The following is a 27,421-nucleotide window of genomic DNA, read 5'->3' as shown; positions in this document are numbered from 1 at the left end:
GGTGACTGCCCAAATCATTCATTCAAGAGTAGAAATGTGGTTTTGTAAAAAAAAAAAAAAAAAAAAAAAAAAAACTGAACCAGTGTTCTTGCATTAGAGTTATAAATTCCTACACGTTTTCTATAACATAAAACGAAAGTATTAATACTCTGCAAAAAGAAAGCAGCATAGGATTCGGTAATTTCTCTAAACTTGAGACCAATTAAATTGGTTTTGAATTTACGTACACTTCAATGTACCATAGATCTAAAGGGATTAACCACATAAAATGTAACGTAAAAAAAAAAAAAAACTGCAACAACAACAGAGTAGCATTTGACAAAGGGCATTTTAATGGTTATATACACTATGTGATCAAAGGTATCCGGACACCTGGCTGAAAATGACTTACAAGGTTGTGATGCCGGCCATCGGTAGTGCTGAAATTCAATATAGTGTTGGCCCACCCTTAGCCTTGATGATGGTTTCCATTCTCGCAGGCATACCTTCTATCAGGTGCTGGAAGGTTTCTTGTGGAATGGCAGCCCATTCTTCACGGAGTGCTGCACTGAGGAGAAGTATCGCGGTCGGTCAGTGAGGCCTGGCACGAAGTTGGCATTCCAAAACATCCCAAAGGTATTCTATAGGATTCACGTCAGGACACTGTGCAGGCCAGTCCATTACAGGGATGTTATTGTCATGCAACACCTCCTCCACAGCCCGTGCATTATGAACAGATGCTTGATCGTGTTGAAAGATGCAATCCCCATCCACGAATTGCTCTTCAACAGTGGGAAGCAAGAAGGTGCTTAAAACATCAATGTAGGCCTATGCTGTGATGGTGCCCCGTAAAACAACAAGGGGCACAAGATGGTTGGTGAGAAGCAAGGACATATTATAACACCACCAGTTTCCATCTGCAGAGTTCTCACCACCCACCTGGCCTTAATTTACATTAATTTCTTCTGTCTCGGCATTTCTTCACTTTAGTTACTCTTTGCTTCACTCCGTTTTATTTTCTACATCTTTCATTGTCTTTCCCATCTATTTTTCACTGCCCAACTCCCACCACTGTTACATACAATGTACTTAGCTTTTCACTCTTATTAACTCATGCATGATGTTTAAGCAGTAATATCCGTATGCATATGAACTTTTGTAAGCTCTCAGGTTTTCAAATCCTGTCCGATGCAGTCCCCAACATCAGTCTTTCCTTCTCATCCTTACAGTAAGTCTCCTCTGACCCATGGTTCTGTGTGACTTTCCCGAAACCTACCCCTTTTCCTTGACCTCTCCAGTCCTTTTCCTTCACCCCTCTTCCTTCCCCTTCAACCCTTCTGCCTGAAGAAGGAGCCACTGGCTCTGAAAGCTTGCCATTTACAACTGTCTTTTATGTGTGTGTTCTGCCGCTGCCTGGCGTGTAGATTTTTTTATCTATCCAATTAAATACACACATCAAAAATAGTATTGCATTACCCCGGTTCCCAGAACTCCTAACGATAGAAATTGACTGTGTATATTGTATTACAGACACAGACCCTTTGACTGTTCAGTTACGTCACTAAACCTGCCCAAACATGTAAACAACTATACATGAGCAGCGCCTATTAGACAGAGTGGGTCTGACAGCCGATCAATTCCAGCCATTCCACCAGGAAGGAGGTACAAGGCTCATGTTGTCTGTAGTTGAACCATGCCCCGACAGTCAATACTGTGGTTCGATCGCACCTGCATTGTTACTTCGTGCCAGGAAGGACTCTCAACAACGGAAGTGTCCAGGCATTTCGGAGTGAACCAAAGTGATGTTGTTCTGACATGGAGGAGATACAGAAAGACACGAACTGTCGGCGACATGCCTCACTCAGGCCGCCCAACGGATGCTACTGCAGTGGATGATTTGTTGGTTGGTTTAAAAGACGGGGGAAGGGACCAAACTACGAGGTCACCGGTCCCTTGTTCCTAATAAAATAATTCCACAAATATGAGAATAAAAAAGACGAGTCACATAACACAAAACGGAAAGAAATGAAAGACCACAAGAACGAAGGAAAGGCAACAAACACTAAAAGGAACAAAAGAAGACAAGAAAACAACAGAGAGATGCAAGAAACAGTTAGATGAGAGTAAAACAAAGAAGCAGATTACAGTGGCTGGCCGACCACGAAAATAAAAAGGAAAAGCCAGGCACCATGCAACACATTAAAACCTCTACCCTAAAAGTACTAGGGTGGAGGACACAGAGGGACAAAGGACATGTACTAAAAGTAAGATTGAAAAATAAAACCCACCCTCACGGATGAAACATAAAACCAAATCAGCCAATGAGGCGTTGTCTGCAAAAATCAACGATAACGAGTCTGGCAACCGAAGACAAAATCGCAAGGCAGCCGAAGGACAGAGCTGAAGAATATGTGCCACTGCAAACCGGGCACTGCACTGACACTGAGGTGGGTCTTCACGGTGCAGGAGGTAGATGTGGGTTGCCCAGACACGGCCAATGCAGAGCTGGCAAAGAACCACGGAGTCCCTGCGAGAGGCCCTCATCGAGGAATTCCACACATTTGTGGTCCCCTTAATGGCTCGCAGTTTGTTGTGCATACTGAGATTTTGCCATTCCGTCTCCCAAAGCTAAAAAAACCTTGTGGAGTAATACCGGACGGAGGTCAGTTGTGGGGATGCCGATCTCCCGAAGTGGTTTCTGTGCAGCCTGTTTGGCCAGCCTGTCAGCAAGTTCATTTCCTGGGAGTCCGACGTGACCAGGGGTCCAGACGAACACCACTGAACGACTGGATCGTTCCCGGACATAGATGGACTCTTGGATGGACACTACCAAAGGATGACAACGGTAGCACTGGTCGACAGTTTTCAGGCTGCTCAAAGAGTCAGTACATAAAAGAAAAGACCCCCCAGGGCACGAACGGAGATACTGAAGTGCACGAGAAATGGACACCAGCTCTGCAGTGAATGCACTGCAGCCAACGAGTAAGGAATTCTGTTCAATATGGCCACCATGAACATACGCAAACCCATGTGACCATCACCCATCGAGCCATCAGTGTAAACCACTTCAGAGCCCCGGAACACGTCAAGAATTGAGAAGAAGTGACAGTGGAGAGCCGCAGGGTTAACGGAGTTCTCAGGGCCACATGAAAAGTACAGACGAAGCTGCGACCAAGGCGTACACCATGGAGGCGTAGGTGAACGGACCGTAAGTAGAGGTGGTAAAGGGAAGGAATCCAGTTCGGAGAGAAGGGACCACACAAGAACCACAATTGTTAGCCCCGACCTGTGCTACCGATGCGGGATGCGGGAGATGGATTGCCGCGGGCGGGAAAAGGAGACGATAATTTGGATGCTCAGGAAAAGGCTGGGGGTATTTCTCCGAAACAAAGGATTGATCAAAGCGCTCAGCAAAGTGCTCGGGAATAGCATTTGCGTCAGTAGATAACACGCCATTTATGGTAACACCGGGAAAGCCTGTTGGGGCCTGGTACCTGAAAAGACGTTTGATATTTGCTTAGACTTGGGAAGACGACGCATGACACCCAATTGTCGAAATGTGTTTGTCCCAACACTCCTGCTACCATCGTTTGGTAAGTTGGTGAATGCGGGCATGGAGCCATTTAGAGGCTATGAGGTGCTCCAGGGAAGGGTGCCACTTATGCCGCTGTAGAGCTCGCCGACGTTCCTTAATTGCGTCAATGACTTCCGGCAACCACCAAGGGACTGCCTTACGCCTCAGGCATCCTAAAAAGAGAGGAATAGCATTTTCTGCCGCAGCAAAAACTGTTGTAGTCAACTGTTCAACCATCACATCGATGTTACCGTGTGGGGAAGATTCAATGGTGACAGCAGAGGTGAAAGTTTCCCAGTCCGCCTTGCTTAAAGCACATCTGGGAAGGTGTCCATGGGCATGACACTGGGGTAGTGACAGGAAGATGGGGAAGTGGTCACTACCTCACAGGTCGTCATGTGCTCTCCAGTGGATAGGTGGGAGAAGCCCCGGGCTGCAAAGTGATAAATCAATGGCCGAGTAACTGCCATGAGCCACACTGAAGTGTGTGGTGGCCCCAGTGTTTAAGAGGCAGAGGTTGAACTAAGACAGTTAAGTTTCGACACCTCTGCCTTGGCCAGTAAGCATGGTACCACCCCATTAGGGGTTATGGGCATTAAAATCTCCCAAAAGTAGGAAAGGTTTAGGGAGTTGATCAATCAGTGCAGCTAATACATTCAAGGGTACTGCACCATCTGGAGGAAGATAAACATTGCAGACAGTTATTCCCTGCGCCATCCTTATTCTGACAGCCACAGCTTCAAAAGGGGTTTGAAGGGCCGCATATTCACTACAGACTGAGTTTAGGACATAAACGCAAACTATACCTGACACTCGATTATAGTCGCTACGGTTCCTGTAATATCCCTTATAGCTGCAGAGGGCAGGGGGCCACACTGCTGGGAACCAGGTTCCCTGGAGGGCAAGACAGATAGCAGTTGTGAAGCTTAACAGTTGCTGTAGCTGACCTAGGCGGTGGAAAAAACCACCGCAATTCCACTGGAGGATGACGTCATCATGAGACTGGGAAGGCATGGAACATACAATGAGGCAGTTTACGCCTCAGAGTCACCTGCTGCCACCGACTTGCTGCCTGAGCAGTCTATATCCGTTGTGTCTGAGGGTCTGGCGAGATCCAAGTCCTCAGCGGACGCCAGAATCTCCACCCCATTCTCAGACGCAGAGCTTGTAGGTAGTGGTCGTGGTGTGGGTGTCACCACAATTACCTTGGTCTTAAGGGTCTTCTTTTTGGATTTCTCTTGCTGCTCCTTGGGTTTCCCTGGCTGGGAGGACTTCATTGGCTCAGTCTCCAGGAATGAGGATGAGAGTGAAGCCCTACAACCAGCTGCTTTTGAGCTCTTCAGCCACTGGTGGGTGTCGTCTGTCCCACTAGCAGAAACCTGGGAAGGGAGTGACCCAAGGGACCCCTTCGTAGCGAGAGAAGCCGAACACGACTTACGCTTTGGCTTAGAAGTGGGGACAGGCGTCCCCGATGGGTTGGGTGGGGGTGTTGCTCCTGAAGTACGTGGTTCTGTACGGATATTCCCCCTACGATCAAGGGGGCAGGTGTAGTCTTCCGGCTCTGAGAGGCGACTGGGGTTGGCGGGGCTGATGGTGCTAGAACTGTTGTAGTGGCGGCGTAAGACGATTTCATACGTACAGGATGCAGGTGTTCAAATTTTCTCTTGGCCTCATTGTAGGTCAGTCGATCCAGGGTCTTGTACTCCATGATTTTCCTTTCTTTCTGGAGAATCCTGCAGCTTGACAAGCAAGGTGAATGGTGCTCTCCGCAGTTGACACAGATGGGAGGTGGGGCAAATGGAGTATTGGGATGTGATGAGCGTCCGCAATCTCGACATGTGATGCTGGAAGTACAGCAGGAAGACATATGCCAAACTTCCAGCACTTAAAGCAACGCATTGGGGAAGGGATATAGGGCTTTACATCACAACGGTAGACCATCACCTTGACCTTCTCGGGCAATGTATCACCCTCGAGGGCCAAGATGAAGGCCCTGGTGGCAAACATATCCCTAGGACCCCGGTGGACAAGCCAGACGAAATGTCCACATCGCCGCTCTAAATTGGCGCGCAGCTGACTGCAAAAGAAGGTCCCTGTGAAATATGATACCCTGGACCATATTTAAGCTCTTATGGGGCGTGATGGTTACAGAAGCATCCCCCAGGTTGTCACAAGGGAATGATGTCCATGACTGGGCAGAGGATGCTGTTTCAATCAAGACTGACCCAGATCTCATTTTGGACAATCCCTCCACCTCTCCAAACTTGTCCTCTAAAAGTTCAACAAAAAACAGAGGCTTCATCACCATGAAAGATTCCCCATCAGCTCTCGAACATACAAGGTATCGGGTCTATCTGTGCATTGAATTGAGCTCGTGAACGCTTATGAGACTGCTGGTGGTTGACCACCAGCAAGAGATGATGTACCTGTATTATGCTTCATTGCGGGTCATCCGCTCTAATGCCACCCACTCCGACCAGGGGCCCTCCCCACCGGCGCCACCCAGCCTCAGAAAAGGCCATCTGGCAGGATGGCCACTGCCGCGAGTCCCGATGCCCCAGGGGGATGGGCACCTACCACTTGGCATACGTGGGGAGTTAACAGTGCAGGCATCAGCAGAGCGATCCCTGTGTGGTCAGGGGGATACAACCAACAGGGTACATAGCAGCCCCACCACAATGGACTGGCTACCGTGCCGGACATCAGGTGTAAAGGAGTCCATGGTCATCGTCAACGAAGATAGCAACACTACATAGTGCATGGTGGAAAACGCACCCAGGAAGGTGGCCTCGCCAAAGAGACGGAGAATGAGCGGGACTGAAATGCAACAAGAAAGTGGGCTAAAGATCTCAATGCACGATGGACACGATGCACCATGTAAGGCGCCCTTCCCCAATTGGCTCCCTCTTTGGGAAAATTTGGAAAAATGGAGGTCAACCCCTACAGGGGACCATCACATAAAGGCCAAAACGTGTGAGACTCCTTTTAGTCGCCTCTTACGACAGGCAGGAATACCTCAGGCCTATTCTAATCCCTGAACCCACAGGGGGGGGGGGGGGGGGGGGGGGGGGAGCAGTGGATGACTGCTACCTACAGATTATAGCTCGGAGGAATGTTGACAGCAATGCCACCATGTTGAATAATGCTTTTCATGCAAGCCACAGGATGTCATGTTATGACTCAAAATGTGCGCAATAAGCTGCATGATGCGCAACCTACTCCTGATGTCCATGGCGAGGTCCATCTTTGTAACCACGACACCATGCAGTGCAGTATAGATGGGCCCAAAAAAATGTCGAATGTGTCGCTCAGGATTGGCATCACATTCTCTTCACCGATGAGTATTGCATGTGCCTTCAACCAAACAATCGTCGGAGACGTGTTTGGAGGCGATCCAGTCAGGCTGAACACCTTAGCCACACTGTCCAGCAAGTGCAGTGAGGTGGAGGTTCCCTGCTGTTTTGGGGTGACATGTGGGGCCGACATACACCATTGGTGGTCACAGAAGGTGCCGTAACTGATGTACGATACGTGAATGCCATCCTCCGACCAACAGTGAAACCATACTGGCAGCATATTGGCGAGGAATTAGTCTTCATGGATGACAATTCGCGCCCTCATTGTGCACACCTTGTGAACGACTTCCTTCAGGATAACGACATTGCTCGACTAGAGTTGTCAGCATGTTCTCCAGACATGAATCATATCGAACATGGCTTGGATAGGTTGGAAAGGGCTGTTTATGGATGACATGACCCACCAACTACTCTGAGGGATCTACACCAAATCGCTGTTGAGGAGTGGAACAATCTGGACCAAAAGTGCCTTGACAAACTTGTGGACAGTATGCCATGATGAATACAGGCACGCATCAATGCAAGAGGAGGTGCTACTGGGTATTGGAGGTACTGGTGTGTACAGCAATCTGGTCCGCCACCTCTGAAGCTCTGCTGTATGGTGGTACAACATGCAATGTGTGGTTTTCATGAGCAATAAAAGGGGTGGAAATTATGCTTATGTTGATCTCTATTGCAAGTTTCTGTATAGGTTCCAGAACTCTCGGGGCCAAGGAGACGCAAAACTTTTTTGATGCGTGTAATTTTGTCAGACGACTTCACTGTCACACTCAACTTTGACCTCAATAGAGACAATAATTTTGTCAACTGCAATGAAACACTACCCTTCCTCGGGCCTCTAATCTGTTTTTCTGATGTAAGTCCATGACTCACTAAACATCTCAGAGCTTTCCACTTTTGGTTCTAAAGTTTAACTTTATTACTATTATTTAATTGGCATATTTAAGAAAAAAATTCTGTATATACAGGTTAAATCACCTACAACTTGCACCACAGACATTGTGGAAATGGAAAGTGCTCCTGGTGGGCCGTTTTCACAGAACGGAGTGGTAGTCAGGGGCTTGTACTGTTAGCCAATCAACTGACTGTAGTAATACTAAGAATGTGTACTTTTTGTGCAAACATACAATTTTTTAAATGGAACAGTCTTTTTGACATTAACTAACTAAATGTAGGATAAATTAAAACATCAGTGGTGTCTGTTGCAGGATTCTAGTGCGAGTCGTTTATGAGATATCGTCTTTTGAAAAGTTTCCACACCACCACTTGTTTGTGCCATTCAACCTGAGTAATTGCTGGTTATGACGATGTTAAGTTTGCTTGCAGTGTGCTTGTGCACTCCTTGAGAGCACTGAGATTTGCTAATCAGTTTGTGAGAGACAGTCTAAGCAGCAGGTCGTGAGTAGACGATGGGATTTACCAATGCAGGAAAAGCCGACATGCTCATGCTGTACAGAGAGTGTAGGAAGAATGTAGTTCATTCTTGTACAGTGCATGCAGCATGGTATCCCAATAGACGTTAACCATCTCAGCAATTATTTGTCAGCCTCTTCAGCCAGTGATGTGAAAGTAGTAGTGCAACATCTAGACAATGAAACAGAAAGAAACAAGTGATGACAGAAGAGGGGAAAATTTATGTTGTTCTTGCTGTTGCAGTTGATTTGCTCCAGTGCAAACAAATGAGGAAGTCGCATGAGTCAGGCAAGTGCCCTACACATTCTTCACTGAAATAGATTCCATCCCTATTATCTCTCTCCATCAAGAGATACATGGAAAAGATTATGAGAATCGTGTTAACTTCTGTACATGGGCATTACAAAACGATACACCAGAAGTTTCCTGTATCTTGTTTAGTGATGAAGCCACATTTACCAACCATGGCCAGATAAACTGCCAGAACATTCATTACTGGTCTGCTGACAATCCCCATTGATTCGTCTAGAGGAAGTTCAGTGTCCGTGGAGTATAAACATGTAGTATGGGATAGTGAACCATCAGCTTATAGGTCCATTTTTCATAGATGGAACACTGAACATGCCCAATTATCGCAGTCTGCAAACAAACCATCTTCCATGAATGCTAGAAGACATGCCTCTGCAGACCAGTAGGAACCTGTGGTACCAACATAGAGCACTAAGTACTACAGCATATCTTCACAAATTGTTTCCACACCATTTGACTGGATGCACAGGACCTGTACCTCGGCTGGCCCATTCAACTGATTTGACATTTGTAGACTTTTTTCTGTAGGAAAAGCTGAAAGATGGTGTCTATACGACATACCAACTACACCTGATGATATGGAACGATGTATTATTGCAGCCTGCTTGGACATCTCTGTACTGAAATGCTAGCAAGTGTGAAACGGTTCAATGCAGCTGGTCTGGATAAATCTCAGCTTAAATATGGAGGTTTGGGCTTAATCCAGTATCTTAGTAAATTTTGCAATATCTGTTGGTAAAAAGGCAAGTTCCAAGAGACTGGAGATGTGGCATTGCTGTTAAACTACCGAAGAAAGGAATTCCAGCCAAATGTACTAATTAGAGACGTATCACACTTCTTTCAACGCTGGACTAAAAGTCTTTTGCCTTGTTCTGCTAAAAAGAATACAAGACACAGCAGATTGTAGACTACGTAAAGAGCAGGCTGGCCTTCAAAGAGGGAGACCTTACTCTGAACTAACATTTGTTCTGCAAAATGTAATAGAGCAACACACCTAAACTTCATTGATTAAAGAAAAGATTGTTTGATAGTGTACACCAAGCATCATTGTGTAACAATGTAAGCCTATATGGATTCCTGACCACCTCACTGATGTTTACAGAAACCTGCCTCTAGAGCTGAGTTGCTGTGTAACAACAGATGATGGGAACATCCCTTACTTTAGTATTCTGACAAGCAGCAGACAAGGGTGCACTTTGTCACCATTCCTTTTCATAATATATCTTCATCTATATCCATATTTGGTACAGGTCTCACACACTTTAGCATTTATTCTAGAGTGAATCACAAGTGATATGTAAGCAATCTGCTTTGTAGACTATATGCACTTCCCCAGTACTCTACTAATAAACCGAAATCTACTACTAGCATTATTCATGACTGAGGCTATAAAGTCATTCCATTTCACAACCCTAAAGGGCTAACCCAGGTATTTGTATGAGTTCGCTGATTCCAACTGTGAATCAATGACATTTTTGTTTTGTGAAGTGTACAATTTTACACTTCTGAACATTTAAAGTAAGCTGTCAATCTTTGCACCATTATGAAATCTTATCAAGATCTGAAGCTCCTTTCAGACAGTACTTCATTACAGATAATTACATCATCTGTGAAAATTGAGATTAGGATAAGTAAGGTCATTAATATACAACATAGCAGGAAGGGTCACAACACCCTTCCCTGGGCACACCCAAAGTTAATTCTACATCTGATGAGTGTTCCATAAAAACACGGGAGAACTGCTGGATATCAGTAACTTCCTGCCACGATATTTCGGCACAGAGTCTTCTGGCCTTCTTCAGGTGAATGCCACTGTAGTAGTACTGGCGAGTACACGCTGAGCTCCACTATTTAAAGCCTTCTGAGGTGACATTGCGCATGCGCTGCTCAGCTGCATGCGCAATGTCACCTCAGAAGGCTTTAAATAGCGGAGCTCAGCGCGTACTCGCCAGTACTACTACAGTGGCATTCACCTGAAGATGGCCAGAAGACTCTGCGCCGAAATATCGTGGCAGGAAGTTACTGATATCCGGCAGTTCTCCCGTGTTTTTATGGAACAATCAGTACGCCGGGAAAGCTTTAAACGTCACATCTGATGATGACTCTCCATCCATGATAAAACGCTGTGTCTTTCCTACCAAAAAGTTCTCAATCCAGTCAAACTTCACTTGATACCCCATATGCTCTAACTTTTAACAATAAGCATTTATGTGGTACTGTGTCAAATGTTTTACAAAAAGCAAGAAATAAAGCATCTGCCTGACTGCATTGATACAAAGCTTTCAGTTTTGTCACATGGTAAAAGTATGGGTTGGGTTTCATATGACTGATGTTTTTGGAATCCATGTTGGTTGGCATGGAGGAGGTCATTCTGTTCAAGTTACCTCAATACTTTTGAGCTAAGAATATGATCTATGATTCTACAACAAATCAATGTCAGGGAAATTGGATGGTAGTATTGTGGATCATTTCTAATAGGGTCAATTTACACCAAGTGGTCCAGCACTGGCTGCTTGACCATGTCAGAAAAATTTTATATTTGCTGGGTGAATTCCCCAATGTTTAGTGGTCACAAACATTTTTAAAAAAATATTGTTTATTATTTTGAAATGGCAGCCATATTTGTTCCAGGCCGCATGCGTTTTTTCGTATTTGCAAGCATCTACATTTTTTACAATTACTCAGTAGTGGATTGTTCTAAGCCTTTCAGATAAAATGCATTTAGTTCAACACACTCTGGGCTACAAATTAACATCATTATCACTTCTTCTACTTTCTTGGCTCTACAGCTCATGATGAGCCTTGGCCTCTTCTAAATTTCCTTCCATCTCTCTCGGTCCTTTGCCAATACTCTCCAGTTTCTATAGCCCATCTTCCTAAGATCTTCAATTACTCCATCTTCCCATCTGACTCTTGGTCAACGACGTCCTCTCTGCCCTCCTGGCTTTCCTTGTAATATTCTTTTTGGTACTTCTGTGTCATTCATGCGAGCCACATGTCCCGGCCACCTCCGTCTGGATGATTTCACTATCCTTCTGATGGGTTGGTCTTTGTATATGGTATACAACTCATGGTTGTATCTCCTCCTCCATCTTCCTCTTTCACAGATTGGGCCGATAATTCGTCTAAGTACCTTTCTTTCAAATGCATCCAGTGTTTCAATATCTTTGGTTGTTAATGTCCAGGCTTCAGAGGCATATGTAAGCACTGGTTGTATAAGTGATTTATACATAGTTAATTTCGTGGTACGAGTCAGGAGCCTTGAGGATAGAAGTCTTGTTAGGGCAAAATAGGCTCTGTTGGCCAGTATTATTCTCTGCTTAATTTCAAAGGAGATATCATTTAGATGTGTAACTGTCGAGCCCAGATACTTGAAATGTTCAACTCTCTCAAACGTATAATTGCGCATTGTTGTTGCATTTGGCATATTTTCTCTATATGCTTTTCCAGCTGCCATATATTTTGTTTTTTGTTCATTAATAATTAACCCCATGTTCCTACTGGCCTGTTCAAGAGCTGTAAATCTCTTCCATTGCTTTTTGGGTTCTTGCTGTTATATCTATGTCATCTACGTAGGCCAGTATTTGCACCGATTTATAGAAGATCGTTCCTCTGTACAGAAGGTTTGCGTTTCTCATCACCTTCTCCACGGCGGCATTAAAGAGAAGGCATGCCAATGCATCCCCCTGTCACACTCCATTTTTAATACTCAATGTGTTGGACATCATTCCTCCTATTCTTACACTACCTTGCGTTTCGCTCATTATCATTTTCACCAGCCTTACCAACTTTCTAGAGATTCCCAGTTCATCTAGAGCTTGATATAACTGCTCTCTATTTATGCTATCATAAGCTGCTTTGAAATCTATAATGAGGTGATGTGTGCCAACTCTGTATTCGTTTGTTTTTTCCAGGATTTGTCTTAAGGTGAATATTTGATCTATGGTTGACTTCCCAGGAAGGAATCCGCATTGGTACGACCCCATCTCCCTCTGTATGATTGGGAGTATCTGTCGAATAGTATATTAGAGAGTATTTTATATCCCAAATTAAGTAGTGTGATCCCTCTGTAATTGCCACACTCCATCTTCTTTCCTTTCTTATATATGGGACATACGATACCCTCTTTCCATTGTTGTGGCATTTTCTCCTCTTCCCATATTCTGGTGACCATTTTCAGAAGGCTTCGTTCCAGCTCTCTGCCTCCTTGATTAAACAGTTCTGCTGGAATACCATCTGTCCCTGCCGCCTTGTTGTTTTTCAATTTCTTCACGGTTGTTGTCTGCGTCTTCTTCCCTATTTGTGTCTGTTGGGTTCTCTGGTATAGTTATTCTAGGGTTGACGAGACTATCAAAATAATCATTATTACTTAGCTGAATGTATTCTTTTTTGGAATAATGATCAAATGTTATTTCTCGCAGACCTTTTGTTGAATGTTTCTTATGTTTCTAAAAAGGGTCCATGCAAGACTGACCAAAAAGGCGATGAATTTTTTTTTAAGTATTTCATTTCATGGTACTTGCATGTTGATTTGACCTCTGGGCTGACTCATAATTAGAATAACACTTTTTCTTCTTCACTGTAATCTTCGATTAAAGTAATGTCTTCAGGATACACTCCATACACACTATTATGGCATGCGTCATTATTAATAACACCAACAGAACACTGAGACACCATTTTTCAACTGCACACTTCAAGAACTTCTAGCTAAATAAATGTTAGTAGACAATTGTTGGTGTAAGGGAGAAGACAACAATCCGACTTGTATAGGCTTGCAAATGCAATTGTTAGCCTGCTCAAACAATTACCACAGCATTGTTTTTACAAATAATCATTAGCTAGTGTAATGTGGTGCATTAAATTATGCAATTGGTATACTTTATTTGATTAGCCTATCAGATATTGCAGATGTTAAAAATGTATTTTTGACTTGTGTTTGTAATCTTTTTTTCCATGACTTCCAATTGAATCTCAAAATTGAAATTCATACTGAAGTTTGATATCATAAAGGCCTATTAACTGTGAAATTTTGAGATTTTTATCTGGTCCCCCAGCAAAGATATTGCAGGCCACAAAATGGAAAAAAAAAAAAATCCATTTTTAAAGTGTAAGCTGCTCACAACTGACACACTATAAAAAGTAACTATACTACACACTGTAATAGCAAAAAAATATTAAGGCTGAGAAATTAATCTTTCTTTGGGAAACTACTGTTCAAAAATTGAGTTCTTTTAAATTTGTGGCAGTTAACTTTAAACTATTAAAAATATATTAAAGAATACATCCAGGTAAGTGATAATGATGTTAATTTGTAGTCCAGAGTGTGTTGAACTAAATGCATTTGCCGGCTGCGGTGGCCGTGCGGTTCTAGGCACTTCAGTCCGGAACCGCGTGACTGCTACGGTCGCAGGTTCGAATCCTGCTTCGGGCTTGGATGTGTGTGATGTGCTTAGGTTAGTTAGGTTTAAATAGTTCTAAGTTCTAGGGGACTGATGACCCAAGATGTTAAGTCCCATAGTGCTCGGAGCCATGTTTTTAAATGCATTTTATCTGAAAGGCTTAGGACAATCCACTACTGAATAATTGTAAAAAATGTAGATGCTTGCAAATACAAAAAACACGCATGTGGCCTGGAACAAATATGGCCACCGTTTAAAAATAATGTATGTGTGTATATATGTTTGTGACTACTAAACATTGGGGAATTCACCCAGCAAATATAAAATTTTTCTGAGATAGTCAAGCAACCAATTATTCTTTTCTTGGACCACTTGGTATGGATTGACCCACTTGTAGCAGTGTAGAGTTCATATTAAGAAAAACTATCGACAACTCTAACATAGGCATACATTTGAATGACCAAGCTAGGCTTAAAGATGTGGATTTTGCTGATGACACTGTTCTTCTGGCACAGACAGCACAAAGTTTACAATCAATGGCAGCTAAGCTGCATGAAATGTCCAGTTCTGTAGCGTTAAAAATAAAGAATGATAAAACAAAAACAATCTGGATTGAAGTGGAAGTGATCTGCTCAAATTGTAATGTGTAAGATGGTACTACAAGATGCTGCCCTATTTCCATGTCTCGGCAGCATCTGTACTAACGGGTACGTAGATCCAGACAACACAATAAAAACTGGGAGAACTTCTGCAGTCTTCCAACGAATCTGATCCATGTGATAGTCAGACTTTATAAATATAAACAAACAGTTTCGGGTGCAGCCTAGTCCTCTCTTATCATCCTACCAATGGCCATATATGCAAGTGAAACCAGGAAAATCAGCATGTGAGCTCAACATTTTTCACCGACGCTTGAAGTGAATTTTAAATAACAACTTTTGCTACCACATTTCAAATTTTGACGAGCTGAGAAGGAGTGATTCATGCAGTCTGCATAAAATTCTTGCTGGAAGAAGGCTGAAGCTTGCAGGGCACATTATCTCATAAAAGATGGAAGAATCCACTAATCAGCACTGTTGGGAAACCAATGGATGGCTACAGAGGTAGAGAAAGACTTCGTAACACCTGGAAACAAAAGGATCTTCAATGCATGGGCATGAACTGGGAGGAAATTGATAACCTGGCAGCTGATTGAGTACACTGTAGGAAACTTGTTGCCCAGTATGCTTGATAGTATTGAAGGAACTAAGGCTAAGAAAGATTCACACATATGTGAATGACAGACACTGAATGTTAATTGACCTACGTCTGTTTTGATGAATTTATCTGAAGTTGTGCAGTGTCTGTAATATTACTCTTCACTATCCCACAAATCACCTTAAGTGGGTGACAGAGCAATTCTCTCTGCATCTCACACATTTGTAAAACTTTTCTGGTCATTCCAGTTACTAAAGAAAGAGGGTACAATACTCACCACATTCTTCTGGAGACAAATATAGCTCACTCACATGTTTTCAGTGACATTTAAATACCAAAATCTAGAATACGGTATTCATCTTGAAGAACAGAGAAATCACAGAATTCATCTCACAAAAGGAGTATCAATAGATTCTAACCTCCATGACATAACATATTCTAAACCCCATGATCCCACCAAATACTGACAAAGGAGATCGGAAACCCTGGACCAAACTGTCAACTGATGTTACTGGGAGACATCTGGTGATCATTGTCAGTACTGCTGTGACAGCAGTATGCTTAATCTATGTAACAGTAATACTGATGATGACACACACAAATGACTAAACAGTCCCAAAGGAGAATAAAATGAGTTTACATGCAAGAATTGAATGAAATAATTGGAACACAACAAGAGTATTTCAAACACGGATTGGATATTAATATAAATTTAAGTAATTTGGTAATAAAACTCTCTAAGAGTCTTGTGTCATTATCAATGATAAAAACAAGCAATAAACAAAGTGTTCTTATTGAATAATCACTGCATATACTATTCAGACCCTCTACTTACCCGTGGTGGACCAATTATCATTCCAGTCCAGTGAGTCAATGTCATATCATCATCATTTTCTAATCCCCAACTAATTGTTCCATCTCCCACACCTTTTTGTCCTTGTTCCAATTCCTCAAGAAGACGGAAGTTTCGAGGAACAACTGTAAATAGATGGCAAGCTTATTACCATAATTGTGACCTGCTGACTTCAGGTGAGTTCACAATCAAATCCTTTGGAAAACTTTAGTAGGATATAAACATTATTTAATAAAAATGTATAGGTGCTATTCAGCAAATTCTCAGTGCAAAATCAGTTCATTCGATGACACTGTACATATCTTTTTAATAAGTAGAAATACTTTAGCACAAGGGGGCAAAATCTTTTGTTTCATCTGCCTATCAACAATTTCCATTATGCACAGAAATGTGGTTCCTCCTCTTCATGTATATAAATTCAATTTGTATTTGACAGTACGTCATTTCACACTGTTCAAGAAAATGTATAACTGGTACTCCCAAATAAGATTATGCCCTGATTCATGAGTGCCATAACTGGTGTAGCCAGTATCAATTCAGGCAAAATAATAATAATAATAATCTTGGATTCCAGATGTTATTGAATTTAACTTAAGTTAAAATTTAGGCCAAAGTAAGAAATCTCTATTTTTTACATTTGTCCAAAAAACTTTCTAGCCCAAGGAACAGCCCGCCAAAGATAACTCCTCGGCACCATTTGCCACATGTGATTTCTGGGAAAACTTGAAACGCTGTATCTCAGAAACAGTTCTAGATTGTTTTTGTTTGAAAGCTAGCAACTTGGCTATTTCAATTATGTCCTCGGGTTTGCAAATATGTGAAAAAGGTCTCTCACTGTAGCCTTCCAATTTTTTTCTATATGAGAATAAACAAACAATTAACAAACCAGAAAAAAACACTTTTTTCATACATGTGATTGCCATTATCTTAAATTTACACAAATTATATACATTATAAAACATCAAAATGCAGTTAGTGTTGCTACAATGATAATAAATGAAATGATCTTATGGCATTTACTGGCCGGGATATCCCCTTTGGGGTTCGGCCACCGTATTGCAAGTCTTTTTAGTTGACGCCACTTCGGTGACTTATGACATTCAGCACAATATGTTCCATTATGCTACCATATAGTTTCCATACACCACACATCACGATATCTATTGAACACTATTTTCTCACTGGTTCCACCATTTTGTTTAACCACCCAATTAATTATTCACTGGGTACACTTCCCAGCATTCACTGCACAGTTACCAACTCCATGACACAACACAAAAGCTGCCACCACCGTAAGTGCACTTTTATTGTACTACATTTCCTGAAAGGCTAACTTCCACTTTTAAACTGAACAGGTTTTACTAACAACTGAAAATTTTGCCATAGATTAAACCCCTTTTCATTAATACTTTATCACATACAAACTCTCGTAAAATCAAAAGCTACTCTTATCTAACAGGAATTTTATTTCTTCTGAAAGATGAACAAGAAGCACATTTTTCAAACATATTAAATGATCCAGAATGAGAGTTTCACTCTGCAGCGGAGTGTGCGCTGATATAAAACTTCCTGGCAGATTAAAACTGTGTGCCGAACTGAGACTCGAACTTGGGACCTTTGCCTTTCGCGGGCAAGTGCTCTACCAACTGAGATACCCAAGGTAGGAGACGAGGTACTGGCAGAAGTAAAGCTGTGAGGACGGGGCATGAGTCGTGTTTGGGTAGCTCAGTTGGTAGAGCACTTGCCCGCGAAAGGCAAAGGTCCCAAGTTAGAGTCTCGGTCCGGCACATAGTTTTAATCTGCCAGGAAGTTTCATATTAAATGATTTCAAAATATATGTGAAAGTTCAAAAACTTGCAGGTCAGAAGTGTGAAACCTCTGTGGTTTCTGCTTAGAACTGAAATTAGTTAGTCAATGCACTAAAATTGTATTCAGTTGCATCAATATCTTCCTTAGATATTCGGAGAGTCTTTCCTGTTGCACCAACAAGAACTGACAAACACACAATTTTTAAGACCTTGCACCCACAATTTTTAAAATCTTGCAGACAAGAAGTGAGCACTAATGGCACTTTTGCTGTCTTGGAGCTTGAAACTTTTATCAAGCAGCCAGTCCAGATGGTAACATAAAGTTCAAAAAATTTCATTTAACTCTTTATTGATGTCTTTAATCTCTTCAAACCATCAGTCAGTCAGTCAGTCACAGTCACACAAAGTCCACAAACATCCCCTTTTGCACATTGTGAATCTCCATATTCTCCTACTGTTTCTGAGGTCCTGCCTGGAGAAATGAAATTTTACTCAATTTCATTCTTTAAAGTTCATGCAATATAAGTTGAATTTCTTTCACAGGGGTAGTTTGGTTGGACCACTTTTTGCTTTGCTGCAGACTGAATTCTTTTACTTCCTCTTTGGACAACAGGATGTGGTTGTAGATGAATTCTGTACTGCAACTGTCACTACATTTACATGCAACACATCTTCCAAAAGATGAAAACAGAATTTTGAAAACAGTTTTTTGCGGTCACATTTACATTTTAAGGTCTGAGGTGGATATGCTAGCCCTGTTAAATATGGCACCTGGAAAACAGGCATAATTACTCTATCTCTCCAATCAAATGAGGTGTAAACAGCTTCAGTCTAATATTTCTACTTATCCTCCATTGTATGAAATCCCTCCATATTACCAAAAAAAATTTAAAAGAAACCTGACAGCCCAAGCACATTTCAAAACCGGTTGAGTTTAGATGGGATGGCAAATCAACAGCGGATTGGAGCAAAAACCAGGAACTAGGACTATATTTCCAGAACCAACTTTGAAATGTTTACATGACTATCCAGAAGCAGTATAGGGAAATCGGTTTACAAAATCCAGTTGTGGGAGGCCCTTATAAACAAGGTGTGTATTTGGGCTGGAGAGATTATGTTTTGTAGCCTGCTTCAGCACTGTCTACGTACTCCATTGGCACAATTCAAACAGTTGTTGACAATTTTTCAAGTAACTGGAAGCAGCATCAAAAATAATGACAATCTTATCTGCTTGTGACTGCAATTGTTGAAGAACAGCAATGCAAGTGCCAAGACATGTCCAGTGTCATAACTTTAACACTCATGATCTTGTTTTGAAAGTATGTCTTTCTTGCAAAACCTGAAACTTGGTTACTGCTCCAATGAAACCCTTGATATCTTGTGGAAAAATTACAGTTATCAGATCTCAGCAAATCCACAGTGAAGAACTAAACATAGTTCTTCAGCCCAACCACATCTGTTCATTTGCACACTGTGTCATTGTTGCAATTTCTTCTGATGTTGGTGTGTCCTCCCTCCCAGGGAAGTTACTACATTCCTGAAACGAACAGTTCTCTTGCTTTAAATCATAGATTACTAAGGACTTCACACAACCAACCAAGATGTCATATGACATGTGTCCAAGGAAGTTATTCAAAGTTTTACCACATAAAGACCAAAATTTGCATAAAACATACATAAACAAACATCTAAATGTGAGAGTGGAACCACCCACTTAGGTTGTACTGCATGAACTTTGGATCTTCCAATGTGTAACATAGCATACTCCTCCTTGTATACAGTAAGAGTTCTTTGATACTGTGGATCATGTATCTTTTCACTTTCATCACTTTCTGTCCTTTAACTGTTATAGTGTTATTCTTGTACGCACTCTGGTTAGAACAGTCCAATTTATCTTCCAGGTAAAATTAAAGTGCAATTTGAACATGTGTTTATTTTCAAACACTCCCCCAAAGCTTCAGTAATTTCTCTGTGCTATCTTAATTATTTGACTTCACAGACCACAGCACCTTAATGGGAATAACACTACTACAGATGACTGATTCAGGGAATGTAATTCTTCCTCTACAGATACTCTGTGAAAACATTTACAATACAGAAAGTTGTTATTATTGGAACCATCTAGACATCAAAACAAAGACCCTTGAAATGAGCAAACTTAATCCCAAACTGAAGAAAGTCTGTTTTTTGCTAGTATCACACATCACTGTTTTATGGATATGCAGTAATCCTCACAAAAACTTATAGGGAAAGAATTATCTGAATGGTCTCAGATTTCCTACAAGGCTCAGCCCTGCAATAAAGATATTTGCTATGAACAGCTAAAAAATAATCTAGCAATGAAATACTGCAACAAACAAATTGTCAATAAACAACTGCAACAAAGAAATTAGCAATAAAAAAATGCAGTACACAAATTAGCCATGAAACTTAGATTACACTAGATTCAGCTTTCCTTCCATTGATGCAAAAATGAGATGATCGTTGAGGGTGTGGAACATGTCAGAAATTATAACATAAAATCATAGATAATTTGAATAAATAGTCACTTAGCTGATCATTTGCCAGGAGACTGTCAAAATATGTCAATACATAAAACAAAATGGAACTGATGTGTTACAGAACTAACACACTGTCAGAATGAAAGCACTTTATCGTTAACAAAATACTTAATCTTGACTGTTGTGACCAAATGCTGTCAAAACTTTAATCTAACATGACATTTTTACTTAAGTTGGTCTAATAGTTCCTGTTAAGATATTCACCTATCGAGCAGGAGTTGTCGACTGAAAAGTCTCTCAAACACTGTTTAAACTGTGCTTTATCTGAAACCAAGTTTTTAATCGTTGCTGCAAATTATTGAAAATGTGTCTTCTGAATATTGGACACCTTTTTGTACCAAGGTAAGTAATTCTAGCCCTACATGTAGATTGTTGTTCTTCCTAGTACTGGTGGGAAATAGACATATATTATTTGCAACAAATTTCGTTATGGAACAACTATACTGAGAAGTACTGATTAGAATACCTGGTGCCTTAAACAGGTTTCTACAAGATGTTCTTGAATTTATACAGCAAATGAGTCTTTATTACACACTTTTGCACTATCTATGGTATGCCCTTCCCAACTGAATATATTCTTGAGTTGTAACCCCAGAAATTTAACACTATCAACATCTTCGTCTGCATGTTTTCATATGTCATACACATGCCGGAAGGAAATCTTACAGGTTCTGAACTGCATATGGTGGGTCTTTTAAAACTTTAATGACAGTGAAATAGCTTTAAACTAATTATTAATGCCGGTGAAAATTTGATTAGCAGCCACTTTTAAATCTGTACTTGACTTCCTACTTATCGCAATGTTTGTATGATCTGCAAAAACAAAAACTTAGATCCGGTAATGTAACAGACGAGAGGTCATTAATATACACAAGAAAAAGCAATGTACCCATGATGGAACCTTGAGGAACAATGCATGGAAATACTTCCCAATCAGATAAAGACTGATTGCATACTCCACAAGTATTACTGTTTGTTAGGTAAGATTCAAACCATTTTGCAGCACTACCAATGACACCATAACCTTCTAATTAACTTATGAGAACGCTGTGATTCACACAAAGGCTTAAAACATAAATGACAAAATCTATTACACTGACAAGTGGGAGGTCTTTTTTTCAGGGCATGTGGTTTTTTAAAAAGGGAGGGAGGGAGGGAATGATGGGATTGGCATTTAAAACAGTTTTCTTTCTTAAATTAAAAATCAATCAGATGACTACAGCAAGAGAGGTTTCACACACACACACATCTCCAGGCTAAGGGCATCATTCTAATCATAAATTTATTATCTATTTTTTTTTAATGTAGAATTCTTGCAGAGATACAGTGTCTTCATATTTTTCCCAAAAATGTCATCTTTGGCAGCCTGTATCTCAGGTCAAAAGTGGAGGGATGGTGGGAGGCAGTTTCTTGTTTTGTCCTAAATTGTAATGTATTTTAAATTCAATAACATCTGAGACTAAGAATGGAACCACCCTGTCTGAACTGATATCCTCAAAAAGCATGTTATGTATTTTGTGTGTTACCTATTTTGAACTAATGATTTGTAATGTATTACCTAGGCAATTCCTACACCACCATGCAATGGTCCTTGGATGAATAAAGATAACAATAACAATAATAATAATAATAATAATATGGGATATAGTAGTAAACATTTCAGTAAAAAGTAAATTACATACAATTGAAAACAAGGATGATGCACACAGTGATCAGTAACACAAATATACGTAAAATTCATTTATTTTGCGATGCAGTTCTAACAAAAATAACTTCAACTGTATCTTAAGCAGTCGTCTAGTACATTTAAAACGAAACCGCGTCACCAATGTTACCCTTAATAAGGTAAATGAAAAACGCCGTGGGAATAAAAAATTGGATTTTTGAAATAAAAGTTAAATTTTATGGTTATGCATCCCAAGTTATTGCTTTACACATAAACATCAAATGAAGTTTCTGACTGCGAAATTACACTGCGTTGTAACTGAGCGTACTCCATTCCTACGCAATCTTAGTAAGTATACAATTTCGCCTCTAGGAGATAGTAATTTCACATTACAAACTTTGAACTTGTTAGTTTTCAAACGACACTTTACACAGTCGGCCGGAATGTCACTGACAGGATTAAGAGAGCACAAATTGGAAACAAGTTAATACCAAAATAACTCTTGTTACACACTTACAAAGCTTTTATCAAGATAAATATATTTATTTGCAGTTTAGCCACTAATCGGCCAGGAGCTACCATTGATACACTCGATGAAGTACACCTTTGTCAATAAAACTATTGAAATAATGCAACAGTAAACTATTTGTACAGGTTAAATCGTATGTAACATTATCAGGCGTCACCGAGTCTGTGATTGTCAAAGCAGACACGGAAACATTACAACATGACAGTCACACTCTGGAACAAATCTCTTAGCCTGGAAAGAAGTAGCACGATCATCTGCAACGAATGATGGTGGTTGCACGAAGTGAAACTGCACGTAGGGACTTTTCAATAACGATGCAGTGTGGCGTTCTGCGTTAAGTGGATTAAGCATGTGAATATTTAATACCGTTCTACGACATTTACGTAGAAATACCATAATTTTACGTTCATTTGGTATACGACGTGCTCTGTAAACACACACCGACAAGTTATATCAGTGAATTATGTGAATTACAGAACAAAATAACACACTGTTCTTACCCACACCGCCTGTGGAAGTCGCCATTTTTCCAGCACAAATATAAATAGCTGGGAACCAAGTGTTCAAAATAAAAGAGTGTGCACTTAAACAACACTGGCTGAGAGTATTAGGAGACCTTCAAAAACTGTAACCTAAAAATCAATACATTCATACAATTTCTTAAACACCTAAAAATGAATACATCAACTCTCCTACACCCTCTCTGCCAAAGATCATGTACACTACAGAATACAAAGATATTCATACACAACAAAACCTGAACAGGTCAGTGAGGATAGTAGTGTCATCTACTGGGCAGGGACTTCAACAAACAGAGATCACATACAGCTGCGGAGCTATTGGCCGCAGTCTGAAACTCTGAGCGTCTGTAAGTGTAAACTGTAAACAGACGGGTGCCGGTGTGGAGTAGGTTACGTGAGCATGGTTTTTGTTTGCCTCCTGACTCACATCGATACATAACACGATAGATGACATAACTGTCAAGATATTTATGTTTTTACGTTTCCTGTCAATATCACCGAAACTGTACGTCGCTAATAATCGAACAATGAGTGTATTTACCAAAAAGGTTAACCCAGTTACAGGAAAGGGCGAGTGGATATTTCACGACGAAAATTATGATTTTCACCAGGAAATAGCGCGTTCAGCATTTGCAGATATGCTCCACGATACTGAAAGGGTAAGATTTTATCTATTGTCACTGAAATGATTATCACCAATTTGTACATATATAGAAGTCTAAAAGTAAGTCATGTAAGGGTTACTTAAAAATAGAAACTTAAAGAGATTTGCCTCAATCCTTTAAAGTTCTTATATAACTACACACATCTAATTACTTTTTTTGAAAGCAACATCTTATTATCTGAACACAAGAAAAACAGCTCAATTAATAATCGATTTAATAAGAACTATTCATCTTCTACAGGCTTTGTTGATCTCATAAAAGCATTTGATCTTTTGAACCACTTCTCCCTTCATGAATCATGGAGGCTCATGACGTTGAAGTGGAGTGGCTTGTGTGCCTCACCATAGGTGCAACCACGATGGAGGGGTATCTGTGGAGAGAACAGACTAGCCTCGTGAGGAGGAACAGTAGCATTTGTCTTATTGCAATCTGAATGATTGACTGTTCTGGCCTTGTAGCACTAGCCATTGTGGTTTTGCTCTGCTGGTCCTGCAGACTTCTGAAAGCAAGGGGAAACATCAGACATTATTTTTATGAAGGGAATGGTGCATTACTATGTGGCTTAATGATGAAGGCATCCTCCTGAATAAAATATTCCGAGGATAGAATAGCCCCTACTCGGACCTTTAGGTGGGCATAACTCAGGAGTATGTCATCAAGAGAAACAAAACTGGCATTCTGTAGGTTAATGTGTGTAATGTTGGATTCTTTCATCAGATAAATAGTAAAGCGAAATTAAACAAGGAAATGGACGAGTTAGATATAGTGGGATTTGACGAAGTGAGGTGACAGCAAGAACAAGACATGTGATCAGAGAAATACAGGACTAAAATACTAAATCAGGTAATGCTGGAGAAGCCTAGGCCTAAAACTGGATAATAAAATAGGAATATGGCTAAGCTACTGTTAACAGCATAGTGACCACACTGTAGTTGCCAAATAGGCACAAAGGCAACTCTCACCACAGTAATAGGACCTTCAGGTTCTTATGCCGTGGAATGCCACAGATGTTGAAGAGGCAGAAGAAATGTACAGTTTTATGAAAGAAATTATTCATTTAGTTAAGGAACACAAAAATTTAATTGTGGTGTGGTACTGGAAAGGAAAGGAATAGAAGTAAGAATAGTGGGAGATCATGGACTCGAGGAAGGGAATCAAAGGGGAAGCCACCTGGTAGACTTAAGAAGAGGACACAATTTGATTACAAACATTTGGTTTAAGATTCATGTAAGAAGGTGATGTCTTTAATTTGTGTGGCAGAAAATTACAGAGCGAAATACGGTATATTGGAATAAAAATAACTTATTGCTTCTTTTTTTGTTGCAACCAAAAGTTACACCATAACCATAACAACAGGAAAAAAAAATTCAACGATATAATTTTAGGTCACAGAACACGGCTGCACACAGAATGAATATAAATATCTGGTGCACTCACACCACGACAGAAAAAAAAAAAAAAAACTCTCCTTACAACAAGCTCACTGCTGTCAACACTTCCACTCTTGTTTTATTGAGTTTGTTTTGAGATAATTGACAGAACTTTTCTGTTTTATATGAATTTGTCTCTAGTTAAAGAGTTAGTGAATAACTCTGCCAACTGTTTATCAGAATAAACATAATAAACTTCAATCTCATTATTTTCAACATGTTTGCATAAATAATGGTATTTGATGTCAATGTGCTTGATATGTCTGTGATGTTCTGTGTTTTTAATCAGGCAAATAGCACTTTGATTGTCAACATGGAGTGTTGATGGTTTGTCTAACTGGAAACCAAGCTCACTGAGAAAACCACGCAACCAAACAACTTCAGTAGCAGCACCTGAAGCTGCTATGTATTCGGCCTCCGTTGTTGATCGGCCTACACATTTCTGCTGATGTGACCACCATGTCAGAGGCCCACCTGTTAACAAGCTCACATAAACTGTTGTTGCCCGACAAGTGTCACAGTCAGCAGCAAAGTCGGCATATCAGTAGACCACCAGTCCAGTAGAGTCAGCTTTGTACTTTATGGTCAGTTCCCTGGTCACCTGTTGATACTTCATAATCCTTTTAACAGCATGCCAATTATCGAGACCCAGATTATGTAAAAACCTACTCACTATGCTCACAGCAAACGTGATGTCTGGCCGTGAGACAGTTGCTGTAAACATTTAAGCTGCCGACTGCCTGCCAATAAGGTTTGCTTTCCATCTCCTTAACCTCATGTTGGTTTGCAGGAGACTGCCCTCTGTGCAACATGGTTCCAACATCAAAAGGAGTGGAGTTGGTTTTGAATCATCCATGTTGAACTTCTGAAGTAAACAACTGATATATCTTTGCTGGCCTATATAGATTTATTTTGTAGAAGGGCTATGTTCAATTTCCAATCCACAGAAGTATTTTCCATTGCCCACAGTAATTTCAAACATTGATCCCAGTGCTGTCAAAACATTTTCCAGTATTTTTGGAGACTTTCAAATAAGCAAGCCATCATCCACATAAAGTGCCAGGCAAAAATCAGTGTCATCTGTTAAAACGTGGAAAACACATTTGTCCACATTCAGTTGCACGAAACCAAACATTGTCAGAAACTGTACAAATTTTTTATTCCAACAACGTGGCAATTGTTTGAGTCCATATAGCTCTTCTTCAGTTTGCAAACATTATTTGGGCCTTCTGAAACAAAACCTTTTGGTTGCTCCATGTAAACTTCTTCTTTCAAACCCCATTCAGGAATGCAGTCTTAACATCAAACTGCCTAATTTCCATATCTCATGAATCTGCTATCGCTAATAAAACTCTGATTGAATCATATCTGACCACAGGAGAAAATGTCTCATCATAATCAATGCCTTTTCGTTTGAATAACCTTTTGCACATAATCTAGTTTTAAAGTGATCAATTTTTCCCTCAGAATTCTGCTTCAGATGATAAACCCACTTCTATGTACTGACTTGGCAGAAAATCCTAAGAAATTTTGGTCTTACGTCAAAATGGTAGGTGGATCAAAACAAAATGTCCAGACACTCTGTGACCAAAATGGTACTGAAACAGAGGATGACAGACTAAAGGCCGAAATACCAAATGTCTTTTTCCAAAGCTGTTTCACAGAGGAAGACTGCACTGTAGTTCCTTCTCTAGATTGTCGTACAGATGACAAAATGGTAGATATCGAAATAGATGACAGAGGGATAGAGAAACAATTAAAATCACTCAAAAGAGGAAAGGCCGCTGGACCTGATGGGGCACCAGTTCGATTTTAAACAGAGTACGCGAAGGAACTTGCCCCGCTTCTTGCAGCGGTGTACCGTAGGTCTCTAGAAGAGCGCAACGTTCCAAAGGATTGGAAAAGGGCACAGGTCATCCCCGTTTTCAAGAAGAGATGTCGAACAGATGTGCAGAACTATAGACCTATACCTCTAACATCGATCAGTTGTAGAATTTTGGAACACGTATTATGTTCAAGTATAATGACTTTTCTGGAGACTAGAAATCTACTCTGTAGGAATCAGCATGGATTTCGAAAAGATGGTCGAGTGAAACCCAGCTCGCGCTATTCGTCCACGAGACTCAGAGGGCCATAGACACGGGTTCACGGGTGGATG

General features: G+C 40.8%; 2 protein-coding genes across 2 annotated transcripts in view; one reads left to right on the top strand and one right to left on the bottom strand.

Annotated features, from left to right (window-relative positions):
• LOC126253709 (ubiquitin-conjugating enzyme E2 variant 2) overlaps positions 1 to 23,359 on the bottom strand; it is a 73,142-nt gene extending 49,783 nt beyond the window's left edge. The window contains exons 1-2 of the mRNA XM_049955243.1: positions 23,148 to 23,359; positions 16,066 to 16,208 (exon numbers count right to left, since the gene is read on the bottom strand). Coding sequence (XP_049811200.1) covers positions 16,066 to 16,208; positions 23,148 to 23,172 — 168 coding nt within the window. The 5' untranslated portion in view covers positions 23,173 to 23,359. The remainder of the gene's footprint in view (positions 1 to 16,065; positions 16,209 to 23,147) is intronic.
• A 98-nt stretch (positions 23,360 to 23,457) lies between these two features.
• Positions 23,458 to 27,421, top strand: part of LOC126253708 (protein arginine N-methyltransferase 7-like) — a 124,374-nt gene continuing 120,410 nt past the window's right edge. Inside the window, exon 1 of the mRNA XM_049955240.1 lies at positions 23,458 to 23,827. Coding sequence (XP_049811197.1) covers positions 23,639 to 23,827 — 189 coding nt within the window. The 5' untranslated portion in view covers positions 23,458 to 23,638. The remainder of the gene's footprint in view (positions 23,828 to 27,421) is intronic.

Source organism: Schistocerca nitens, chromosome 4 (genome assembly GCF_023898315.1).
Source record: "Schistocerca nitens isolate TAMUIC-IGC-003100 chromosome 4, iqSchNite1.1, whole genome shotgun sequence".
Taxonomy (NCBI): Eukaryota; Metazoa; Arthropoda; class Insecta; order Orthoptera; family Acrididae; genus Schistocerca; species Schistocerca nitens.
The sequence above is the reverse complement of the archived record's forward strand: the minus strand, read 5'-3'. Positions and strand labels throughout refer to the sequence as shown.